Raw genomic sequence first — 12,557 nt, forward strand, 5'->3', positions numbered from 1 at the left:
CATGATACGCCTGGGACATTGAAATGTGACTTTTCCTGAAAAGACAGAGAGGGCACTGTCTACCAAAGAAAGGGTTCTGCCTTAGGCCTCTATCCTGCCGAGGGGCATGACCAGCTATCGGATGTCTCTAAGTCTGTGACACATTTAGAGGCAATTGCAATATAATGAGGTCTTTTATGAGGTTGGCAGGTCCTCTTGAAGGTCCATTGCATCCATTCCAAGTAAATGAAAATTGCCCTGGGGCTCATCAGCCACGGGCATGTTAAAGATCAGAGCCAAACAAATCAACGGAAACCTCCTGGGCCGTCAGTGTGAAGAGGAGCCACCACCACGGGTGTGATGATGGCTCCTTCAAAAGGGCGAGGATGGGGAGGGCGGGGCCAGGGGGCCAGGGGGCCAGGGGGCCAGCGGGATGGTTCAGCTGATAAGGCGACTGTAGTTTGAGTCTGGGCCCCGGGTTAATTCCAGGGCCTTAGATAGGTGGAAGGAGAAAACTGACTCTATGGGAGTTGTCTTCTGACCTCCGAACATGTACCCGTGCACACGTGTGCTTCATCTCACATGTGCATCACACATGCACATCAGCAATGACACTAAACTAATGCGTTGTTTTTTAAAGGAAAAATATTGGAATGGGGGCTCTGTCTGCCTTGTTTTGTTTTGTTTTTACCTGCCCTGCCTGGCTACTGAGTCAGCTTTAGGTTAATTAAGTGAATGATCTCCCCACTGTATATGAGCCTCCTTCCAGGGTGTATTCCAGCAATACACCCAGCCCTGCCTCCTTACCGGGGAGAAATGCGTGCGTTGAATTTGGAGCGGGTGTTAATTACAACCCACTCAGGACAAGATTAATCTCAATATTTCTCACCTACATGGCTCCATTTCCTGATTCTTCCATTACTCCCACCCCCGTGTTTTCAGAGGTTGCCATGAATGAAGGTCTGTGTGACTCCATCAAAGCGCAGGTGTTCTGCGTCTCCGCAGGGGAGCAAAAGACCCATGGTTCACTGTGGGGCCTCAGGTCCCTCTGCCTAGCCCTTACCTGCAGGGAATTCCCACGCCAAGTAGCCCCTTTCCCCTGCAGCACTGGGCGCATCAGTGATCACCTGCACCTCCCCCATCCTTCACCCCTTTTGTGACCAACTGTTCGGGCTTGAAGCCTTCCGGGAGCTCCCAAACACGAATCTGACTTTCTCATCCTCTAGGCTGGCCGTTTTCCTCTGGGCTCAGCCTCAGCTGCTTGCCTTTGTCCTAGCCAGAGCCCAGTGGCTGCCACCACAGCCTTCTTAAAATCTAAAATAGAATTAAGAATAAAAAATTAGCCTAGGTGGTGGTGGCGCACGCCTTTAATCCCAGCACTCAGGAGACAGAGGCAGGTGGGTCTCTGAATTTGAGGACAGCCTGGTCTATAGAGTGAGTCCCAGGACAGCCAGGGCTACACAGAGAAACTCTGTCTAGAAAAACCAAAACCAAAAAAAAATTAGAAATTAAACAATTTTTAACTTTTTGCCACACAAAGGTTGATTACTCCGGAGTCTCCCCTCAGGGTATGCCTCTGCCTGATTTTCCCTGGGCACAGAAAGCTCAGCTTTGGTTGGTTGTTAAGTCTGAGGGCCCATAAAACTGTCACATCAGTTAGGAGGCGTGTCATTCCCCAAACCAGGGATGCTCCACCCGGGCTCATTTTTGGTTCAGTCTGTTCTCTGTCGGTACCACTGGGTGTGTGACTTTCTCGGGGAGATGTGAAGAAACTTCTCTTCACCCAAGATAGACAGGGCATGAGCAGATCAAAGAGAGGGTTTTGTCCAAGCCAAAACCTGTGAACCAGTGAACTTAATGGAGTTATGGGGGCGGGGCAGGTCATAGGCAGCTACACCCCCAGGAAATCCCACACCCAGTGGACTGTTCCCTTAGGGCACAGCAATTACAGTCTCAGGGGTGGGGAGCCTCATGAGGGTCACGTGATGACTTCTCAGGGTCTTCTAGCTTCTCCCCTGCCGGCCTCCCAAGGGGATGTTCATAGGCCTGAGTTAGCGCATGGGTCATCACAGGTGCTCGGCTTCAAGATGGAGATGCTCTTGTCAAGCCCAGGAAACAGCTGTATCATAGACATCGTCCTCAACCTCTCATCTGTGAAATGGGCACAGTGCTGGGTTCTCAGGGCCAGTGGGGGTTGGGTCATGGTGCCAGCATTGTCTGAGTTGAAAGGCTGTGTCTCAGCGCTATGCCTCCCCACCCTGTCTTCTTGCCCCCTCAGCTCAGGTCTTCTCAGTTCACCCCTCAGTAGTCTCTACGGAGGCTATGATGGTGTGCCTAGCTGCTTTCCTGGGCTGGGCATACTGTGGTGCTGTCTGCTCCCTCAGAGATCCACCCAGCATCTGGCTCCAGCCTGGGCAGGGTGTCTGGTCTGTAGGAGACAGGAAGCTATGCTTTCAGAGTGTGTCTCTTGGTGCAGAAGCCAAAGCTGCACTTTTCCCACTCTGCAGCACTGCCTTGGGTCTTTAAGGGCAACCGCAAAGAGTGGAGAGACTGGATAATCTCCAAGTTTATCCAAGATAAAGTTCCAAGATCCAGGAACTAGGACGGGTAGGGCCTGAGTCCTGCCAGACGTGACTCTGCCTGGCTGCTGCCTCCGCCTGGTTCCTAGCGTCTCCTGTGTCCCCGTGGCCATGCCTGTGTATCTCCGTGGAAAATCAATAGAATTTCTGCCCCACGCTGGCATTCATCTATCCTGCATTCCGACAAGTCTTTGAGCTTCCGTTCCTCATCCTTAGCATGGAGTAGCAACGCCATCACCGCCTGAACATCCTTGTACTCAGTGTTAGTCCTTTTGGGGCTTGTCATTTGATGGCTTCGTGACTGGCCTTGGGGGTCGGCTGCTCGGGGAGATCCACTCAAGGCAAGAAGAAGGTGGTGGCCCAGGGTCCAGCATGCTAAGATCTTTCTTCAGCTGTTATCTGTCAGCTCACCCTACTGGAAATGCCCTCTGGCCGAGGAGGGAGACAGTCCAGGCAGGACTTTGGGATACGGTTGGCCGTGTACCTCCCTTCTGTGGGAGAGAGGGCAGTGAGGCACCTGTGCCCCCAGGTTCTCATGTTCTTCTCTCCCTCCCTGCAGGATATCTGTGACGATCCCCGCCTCTTCATAGACGGCATCAGCTCCCATGACCTGCACCAAGGCCAGGTGGGCAACTGCTGGTTTGTGGCCGCCTGCTCGTCACTGGCCTCCCGAGAGTCCCTCTGGCAAAAGGTAAGGTCTGGGGAGCGGCAGCTGCAGGGGCTATCAGACAGCCCATGGCGCTCGCTGCCAGGAAAGCGTGGTGTCAGGGAGGCTTGTGTGGCTTCCTGAAAGCCTGCTGCTGCGTTGGGCTGGGCCTCAGTTAGCAGACTGGCCTTCCCTCGCCTGTTTAGCCTGGGATCCTCAGGGTAATTCCCAAGGTGATTCTGATGTGTTCCCCTCTCCAACTGCTGAGGGACAAGGAACCATGGAGCAGAGGATACCCCTGTGAAATGTGCACACTGCCTGTGTTATCCTCGGTGTAGGGATGCCACTCAGCTCTCAGTAACTGCTGTGTGACACGGGCCAGTGGCTGGCTTTTCCTGGGCCTCAGTTTTCTCAGTTGTTCAGCAAGATGTGGTCTAGATGGCTCCACATTTCGTGATTTCCGGATTCATGCTGTTGATGTTCTGGGCCAAGGGCAGAGGTTTGGGGGAATGACGGAGGGATGGGTCCTGGGCCTGCCTCTTGAACTTTCTTGGCAACGCTCGGCAGGAGACCTTAAATATAACACTTGGAACTACTTTCCCGAGGAGGGGAAGCCATTTTCAGTTACATAGTGAGTTCAGGGCTAGTCGGGATGTGTGAGACCCCGTCTGAAAGCCATGCAGAAGGAGGAGGAGGAGGGGAGAGGAGAAGGAGAAGGAGGGGTAGGAGGAGAAGGAGGAGGAGGACGAGATACCGTTCTTGTAGAACCCCTGGCAGGGTGACTCTCAGTCAGCGATGGCTACACTGACCTATTTTGAAATAATTATTAGCCCTAAACATGAGAGTGTCCCAGGCAGCGGAGATGGCTCAGTAGGTAAAGCCTTTAAGCCTGAGTTTGATCCCTCTGACCCACATGGTGGAATAAGAGAATAAGAAGACAACCCACAAGTTATCTTCCAACCTCCATATGTGCCCCCGATAAACAAACAAACAAACAAATAACTGAAACAGGACTCAAGGAATAGGATACGTTTTTCTTGCTTTCTCAGGCATCCATCAGCCATCAGAGGGAGCTGTGTCCTTAGCCAACATCCAGGCCCTTGCAGGGCCTCTAACCTCCTCTCCTGTCTCCTGGAGAGTGTGGGCTCCTAGCCGCCCAGTAGGTGTCCCTGTCAGGGTCACGGCACTTGTATACTGTGGGCCTTTGACACTCAGAGCCCACTGCTGTGGCTTTTATAGGGGTGGGGAGTCTATGCTGGACAGCCTCAGCCTGGAGGGCGGGGAAGGATGTGTCTGTTGTGGGTGTCGAGGGCTGGAGAGAACTCAGCCCGGAACCATCCATCATCCGGATGGAGGACTGGTCCTCAACACCGCAGCCTCCAGCCCCGACTCTGAGCAAGGGCCGCACGGCCTTGGCTTGCAGGGGCTTGTGGGCCCTGTGTGTTGCTCCACCCTGCCCTGTAATTGCCTGTTTATTCGAGTCTCCCCTCTAGAGGTGAACTCCTCAGGGGCAAAGCTGGCCCAGTCTGCCCCTTCTTGCTGAGTCTGGTGTGAAGAGCGAAGGTTGGGGAACAGAGGGCTGCCTCACCTTGAACGCAGTGCAGCCCTGTGACTCCAAAGCTGACCTTGCTGTCCATTTCCCATGGGTCTCTTGACGGACTGGAGCCTAACCAGGTCTGGCTGTGCATTGTCAAGGAAGATGCTCACCTTGCTGTCTCACTGACTTGGCCTCGTGGGCCCTGCTCCCCGTCTAGCTGATGGAGAAGTTGGCCTGCTTCTCATCAGTGTGGAACCTCCACCTTCTGCAGGACTGAGACTCCAACCCTGGTGGTCTCCCAGGCTGATCTCCAGGGCTGGGGTTGGATGCTCTAGGCTGATTGCATTCCACCTCCGGGAGCTGCTGTGATGATGGTTCACGCGAGGAGGCCCTGGGGAGCTCATTACGGTGCCTTACATCCCCTGCAGTCCCCACTGACTGGTCCCTGTTTGTTGTCACCCTCTTGTTCTGTCCTGTTGCCCCGCAGAGCCTCCCTGACCTTCATCTGTTTTTTTCCCCTGGAAGAGCAGCGGGGGTGCGGGGGAGGCGGGGAGGGGGGGTTGTGCCCTGAACCCCGCCCACCTCTACCTTCCCAGTGCTGAGTATCAGAGGCAGATGTATCTTGCCTGGGGCACCCCTGCCCTTCTTTAGGAAGTTGCTCCTTTCTTTCAAGACCTCAAGATAGTCTGGGGCTGATGGGCACAGGATTCCAAGCCAGCCAGGCTGAGTCTGTCCTGGCTGCTAGTCACTGACATTGGCCTTGGTGTCAACCTGGCTTTCCAGGCCCCGTAGACAAATGCTGGGCATTTAGGAGTACCCTTCCTGACACAACTTCTCTCCCACCCTTCCCTCGTACGTCCCACCCAATCATCTGCTCCGCAGGGCTCAGGGCTCCCTCTCATTTGGGTCAGTATGGCCTCCTCCAGCTCAGTAGTTTGTTCCCTAAGTCAGACGGTGGTCTGAGGTGACCAGGCCCCGTGAACCCACAATTAGGATATGGTTAGGTTAAATACTTGTCACGGGGATCAGCTTAGGCCAGATCCAAGGTTCTTTGGGAGGTGGCCTCTGGCATGGGCCTGCTGCCTGCTCGTAGCTGCCCAGGGCCCAGGGGGAGCCAGTCAGAGTCCCAGCTGGCAGTAAAGACAGAAGTGGCCATTGGGCAAAGCAAGATTGGGGCAGCGAGTGAGGCAGGGGTTGTCAGTCCTGGGCAGTGCTGGGCAAAGCAGAGGATGCTGGGACCAGGCAATCTTTGTTATCAGTTCAAATGTTTCTCAGTTTTCCCGGATTGATGCAGGGAGACCTTGTATTCAAGGCCCACTTGTGCTATTCATTAAACCCTGTCTCAGTAACAACGAAACAGTAACAATAATAAATCGAATGTCTCCCACTCTGTCCCAGTCCATGCCTCAGTTATGAATTGGTTCATTAAGAAATGATGAATGGGGGGTGTAGAGATGGCTCAGTGGTTAGGTGCCCTGCCTGCTCTTCTAGAAGACCTGCCATTCCAGGCATGGCAGCTCACAACTGTGTGCACCTCCATGATCCATCACCCTCACACAGACATACAGGCCAAACCGCAATGCAGATAAAAATTTAAAAATTGAAAAAGCTAAGTAATAAATGGAGGACTTAGCCATGTCCCGTGTACACAGTATGTTTCTGGGGATGTGAAACGCACAGGAGGACTTAGCTGTGTCCCGAGTACACAGTATGCTCTGAGAACTGAACATGTGAAATGCACAGGAGGATTTAGCCATGTCCCATGTACAAGTAGGTTCTGGGGACTGAACATGTGAAATGCACAGGAGGACTTATCTGTCCTGTGTACACAGTATGTTTTGGGGACTGAAGATGTGGAACGCACAGGAAGACTTAGCCGTGTCACGTGTACACAGTATGTTCTGGGGACTAAACATGTGAAATGCTCAGGAGGACTTAGTCATGTCCCGGGTACACAGTATGTTCTGGGGACTGAACATGTGAAATGCCCGTAAGGCCCACGTGACTTTCTCTACCCAGAGGCAGCCATGTTAGGGGTCTCCTTATCCTTCTCTCTGCTGGGGCTGAGGAGGTTGTCTGGGGTGCTCTCTTTGCTTCTGTGCACATGTCTGCAGCCACGGGGGCCCCTTCAGAGCGGCCTTTCTCTCCTGTGTCCCCTCCTCTGTCCAGGCTCGGATGGCTCCTCACAGGGTCTGTCTGTCCAGTGGCTGGCAGATTACCACGTCCACCTCCTTCCCTCGCTGGTCACAAACATATATCACACAGTTCTTTTCTGGCTCCCTCCGCCTACCCATGTGTGTGTCCCCAATTACAGCTGTCACAGCATTCTTCACCCCCAACTGCCTGAAAGGAGCACCCCCTCCCCGGCAGCGGACCAGCCCTCTCTAGTGGTTCTGTGACCCCGGGTCTCCTTAGGGATTAGAGAGGCTGACACCCCACCCCACCCCGCCTTCCCTCGGGATGTAGAATCCCGATTCCCACCCCAACCCCCGCCTGTGTCTGTACAGATGCCTGCTTCCTCAGCCTCAGCCTCTGGCATGCTGTCCTCGCCAGCCTGCTGTGCTGGCTGACTGCCTGGCACAGAGCGCTCAGCACCTCTGATTTCTCAGCCTTTCTGGGCATCATTAGGTCTGTGAGGTTAATACTGCCCTCTGCCCTCGGCCCCATGACTCTGGCATCAGCTCCAACCGTCCTCACCTTCATCCACTTGTTACTGTACCCTTTCCCTGGTGTGCTGAGACCCGTCTCCACCTCGCCTTCTAGGCCTCCTAGGCCACCTTTTGTCGTTGCCATTCACCCATCCATCCATTCATTCATTCATTCAGCGTTCAGCACTTCTGCCATTCATTTAGCTTTCTGAACATCCCCTGAGCACGGAAGCCATGTTCTTCTCACTTACAACGATGAACAAGATAGACACACACCTGCCCTGCCAGGGTGTCCAGTCCAGGGGAGACATAAAACAAGCAAAATAAGGGCTGGGATCCAATTCAGTGGGCAAGCACCGGCCCACGTTTGTCTCCACTCACACACGTCACACACGTCGGCTGTCACACCACACATACACTTTCTCTTGTTCACACGCATGCACGCACACTCTTTCAAGCACTTACGCAAACACAAATACAAATTGGACTTGCGTGTGGCTTGGTGGGTAAAGTGCTTGCCAACTAACAATCGGAGTTCAATCCATATGGTGGGTGGAGAGAACCGGCTCCTTCAAATTGTCCCCTTACCTCCACATATGGCCTATGGCATTTACACACACACACACACACATACACACACACGTGTGTATGCACAAATACAATGAGAATAATTTAAGATCAGAATGTCGTGCTGGAAGTGCAGAAGGCATTCCTCTTCAGAGAGGAAGTCGAAACCCTCACTCACTATCTCTCAGCCATGTCGTCCTGAAGGCCAGTGAGCGAGCAGGCAGCTTGATTCAGCGCTTACCGTAGTGGTTTCTGAATTGCTGCTGGTGGCCCTAAGAACTCACTCCAGGCTTGAGGTCAGTTTGTTTTTCCCAGTGCTGGGAACTGAATCCAGGATCTGTCTGTGCTCGGCAAGGACTCTGTCAAAGATACCATTGGACGCCTCCTCCTTCATCCTAAGATCCCCAACGGCGAGGCTGAGGCAGGAGGACTGTGAAGTTTGAGATCAGTCTAGGTGACCCACTGAGATCCTGTCTCCAAGTAAAAGGATCAGATCTAGGGGCTGTAGTTCGGTGAAAGAGGCCTTGGGTTCAGTTCCCAGACTGCCGAAAAAAACAACCCATTGAAAAGCAGCTTGCTGTGATGGCTTACACCTGTAAGCCCAGTACTTGGGAGACCCAAGCAGGAGGAGTGCTGGGAGTTTGAGGGCAGCCTGGATAGCTACACAGTGAGACCTTGTCTCAAAGACAAACAAACAAACATAACAAGCGAGCTGTCCATCACAGTACCGCTGTGCTAATTACCAACCCACTGGTTCACTTGACTTCCGTCTAGCAAAGCAATGTGCTTCTGTCCCCAAAACCCTTCTATTGTTTCCAGCTATGACACTTTGCCCCCTGCCTCCTTTCTGTGTGTGACAGCCACATCTCTCTATCTCCACTGCCCAGACACGCTTCCATCTCCAGTCCCACCATCTGTCCGCATTCACTGGCTGGGCTCTGCCTCCCGCTGATACACGCCAGGATGTGGGTCTCCTGATCGCTCCCTGGCCTGGGGAAGGTGTCTCCTAGGGCAGGTAAAGGATCAGTGTAGGCAAAAGGCCTGGTGGGATTCGGATGGAAGTGAGAGCCGAGCCTGTGGTTATGTGACGTAATGTGTGGTAAGATCGTTTGAACCACGGCTTCCAGGAGCAGAGCCAGGCAACTGTCTGGCAGGTGATTTGGGATTTGAGAACTGCAGGTTCAGTCGGGTTGGGTCCTAGTGATGCTAGAGGAGAGGAGGATGCCCAGGGCATTTGGGAAGCAGAATTGACAGGACTTGGCAGGTGGCTCTGAGAGAATGAAGGGAGGATGAAGCACCGGTGGCCCCAAGCTGGCCAGGAAACTAGTGATGGACGGGTGCATCTTGGTGCTGCCCTGTCCCCTCTTCCCGAGTGGTCTTCTGTACCCCTCACTTCTCTCCCAACAGCCCCATGGAGTGCTCCCTCCTTCACAAACAAGCAAGCCTCCAGCTTGCTGCTCCTACTGTAGTCAAGGTGATTGCCACAGCAGCTGACATCAGCGCTCCGGTCCCGAAGGAGCCTGTCACCCTCCAGCCTGCCTATGGCAGGCACGGCATTACAACCTCTGCAAGGAGCAGAAAGGAGGCAGTTGGACACACACTCCTGTCTGTGTCCCCTGTTCTGAGAACTGGGCGGGGCCAGAAAGGGCCGGTGGCCAAAAAGGAGAGGCTGGAAAGGGAGGCGGGCCTTCAGGGGGCCTCCTCTCTTGACACCTGAATCTCCAACCCACTTGGTTCCCTGACGTCGGCGGGAGTGGTGGCAGTGGTAACAGCTGTAGTACCTGGGCCATGGCAGAGGACGGGCCACCGAAGCAGCAGTTGGACATGCCTCTGGTTCTAGACCAGGACCTGACCAAGCAGATGCGGCTCCGAGTCGAGAGCCTGAAACAGCGTGGGGAGAAGCGGCAGGATGGCGAGAAGCTGCTCCGGCCAGCCGAGTCTGTGTACCGTCTCGACTTCATCCAGCAACAGAAGCTGCAGTTTGATCGCTGGGATGTGGTCCTGGATAAGCCGGGCAAGGTCACCATCACGGGCACCTCGCAGAACTGGACGCCTGACCTCACCAACCTCATGACGCGCCAGCTGCTGGACCCTGCTGCCATCTTCTGGCGCAAGGAAGACTCCGACGTCATGGATTGGAATGAGGCCGATGCCCTGGAATTTGGGGAGCGCCTGTCTGACCTGGCCAAAATCCGCAAGGTCATGTATTTCCTTATTACCTTTGGCGAGGGCGTGGAGCCCGCCAACCTCAAGGCCTCTGTGGTGTTCAACCAGCTCTGACGACAGCCCTGGCCACCCTGCCTCTGGCCCACAATTCCCCCTTGCCTGAACCTCCTGCCTTGTGTATATTTGGGGGACATTCTTCTACCTGTTCCTTCTGTGCTTGACTTGGCTAGAGGTCCCCTGAGTCCTCCATGGCCCCCTTTCCTGGTGCTAGTGCTGCATCTCACAGGGATGACCCATGGCTCCATAGTCTAGAAGCTGGACACTGCTGCTGTAGACAATAGAGGCCTTTTGGGTTCGTGTGGCCAGATGGATGGACTTCTTGGACATCTGCCATCTCTGCTTCATTGTGGTGGAGAGAGAGGGACTGAGAGACCAAAAGGCTAACCAAGAGATCCAAATAACCAACCACTGGATTTCCTACAGGGATGGAAGACTGAGACGTGACGGGAACTGCCTTCTGGGGAACCTGGCAAGAAGGCATTTGCCTGCTGGATCAAGCTGGAAGCAGGAGATGATGCCCAGTGGTGCTCTGGCAGCAGGAAGGTGCTTTTCCCAGTGTCAACACCAACCTGCTGTGACCTTAGGGCCTTCCAGACACTGGGCAGGATGACAGCAGGGCTTGGTTTGTCTGGCAGAGGGTGGCTGGCTTTGCAGGTCTGACCCGGGTTGCTGTGGAGAAGGGAAAGAGCCTGTAGAAGCTGACCCAGCTCTAACTACCCACACATATGTATATATTGAGAGAAAGCATGCTATATTTGTACGGATGCATGCCCGAGGGCTAACGCTAGTCAGGAATGAGGCTGACTTTAGTTTCGCTGTTGAGCAGTTGGTACTAGGTCCTGGGATTGGTGGAGGTGACCCTGACTGCGTCCTCCTTGGTGCAGGGCTTCCAGCACTGGGAGACTAAGGCTCAAATGGGGAGGCAGAGAACCAAGTTAGGGGGGTCCAGGGCTCTGAGCCAGAAACACTGATGCCCCTGATAGGACGGCTGGCCTTTGCAGCTTGCTGGTCAGGAGCACAGGTGCTGTGTCCTGCTGTAACTTCTCTGGCCATTTACTGGTGGTTCTACCAGAGTGGAGGCACATGGGTAAGGCTTTGTGGCAGTTATGATGTCTGATGTCTGAAGTGGATTGAATGTCTCCAGGTGTGATGTCTAATACTGGGCTGGCTTCAGAGGCTGTCCAGGTAAACCCAGTCAGCAAACCGACAGGGAAATATGGAGGCACGGGTATCAGCGGATTCCGTCCTGCCCCAAGCCTCATTTCTTCCACCCTGTGCATCCTGAGAGCCTCCTTTTAAGGAGAAGCCTCACCTGCCACCTAGCATCAGTCAGAAGCACCTCAGGTGCCACCCACTCTGTCTCAAGGCTGCCTCTGTTTGAGATGCCAATGCATCAAAATCTGAAGGTGGGGGTCTGTCCAGTGGGTGGGCTGCCAGGAGGGCAAGCCCCAGCTCGGGGTCGGGATTCTGGAGGCAGGAAATAGGCTGTGTCACTGGCCCTGGTGGCTATTGCTTGCAGAAAGCACCTGCTAGTGCCTTCTAGACGCTGCTGACTCTAGGGAGCCATACCTAGACAGGGGCCCCACCTTTCTGACCTCGCCCTACAGCTCTCAAGACCCCGTTGGTTCACGCTGCCTGTCCCCCAATTCTGTCTCACCCCGTATTCCCTTTGGGGGCTTGAGTGTCTCTGCCGTGCTTGTCACATGTCCCCAATAAAGACCGCATGCCCTCACTTCTGCAGTGTGGTGTGCCTCTGTGCTGTGGTTTGTATCTCTGCCTGCAAGCCCACATCAGAAGCATTCCCCGTGGGACCTTGCAGTTCTGAGGAACTCCATCCTGCCAACCTTCAGGATGAAGTTGAGCAGTGAGGTCCCACGTCAGGACTGGGCTTCATCTGTCTTAGGTCTCCTGGCTGCCCTGCTTCTGGGGTATGCAAGAGCCAACTGAGGCTGTGCTTGGGGCGGGACCTTGGGAGTTTAGTGGGCAAGGCTGACACTGGTTTAGACTGGTCTTGGTCGCTGCTTGGGTGTGTTCTCTAGGAGTCCCTGACCTTCTCTTGGGCTTGACCTTCCAGGTTAGTCCCTGGTTTTACATCCTCTCTTCAAAACTGTGTCCTCTGACCCTGGCACTGGGGTAGCTGGGGGAACCGTCATCCTAGATCACCCCCCCCATGACTCAGCCCTCATCACCTCCCTCATTCACTCATTTTTTGGATAGGGACCGCTGAGGCCCATGGGAGGAGGCCTCCATCCTGAGACATGGAGGGGTGGACTGGGAATCAGGTTCTGAGCCCCTGGACCTTTGATCCCGCAGCTGGGACCCCCCTGTGATGGGTTCGGGAAAGACGTTCTTCCACCTCTATTGAGGACCCAAGC

General features: G+C 54.4%; 2 protein-coding genes across 7 annotated transcripts in view; both read left to right on the top strand.

Moving 5' to 3' along the window:
* The window catches only part of Capn5 (calpain 5), a 55,046-nt gene that overhangs the window by 21,029 nt on the left and 21,460 nt on the right, over positions 1 to 12,557 (top strand). For all 6 annotated transcript variants that reach the window (XM_087901478.1, XM_087901481.1, XM_087901479.1 and 3 more), the window contains exon 3: positions 3,118 to 3,249. In XM_087901478.1, coding sequence (XP_087757604.1) covers positions 3,118 to 3,249 — 132 coding nt within the window. The remainder of the gene's footprint in view (positions 1 to 3,117; positions 3,250 to 12,557) is intronic.
* On the top strand, positions 9,458 to 11,914 carry Omp (olfactory marker protein). Its single transcript, XM_048435102.3, has one exon. The coding sequence runs from the start codon at positions 9,745 to 9,747 to the stop codon at positions 10,234 to 10,236; it is 492 nt and encodes a 163-aa protein (XP_048291059.1). The 5' UTR covers positions 9,458 to 9,744; the 3' UTR covers positions 10,237 to 11,914.

This window comes from Myodes glareolus, chromosome 24 (assembly GCF_982192425.1).
Source record: "Myodes glareolus chromosome 24, mMyoGla1.1, whole genome shotgun sequence".
NCBI lineage: Eukaryota > Metazoa > Chordata > Mammalia > Rodentia > Cricetidae > Myodes > Myodes glareolus.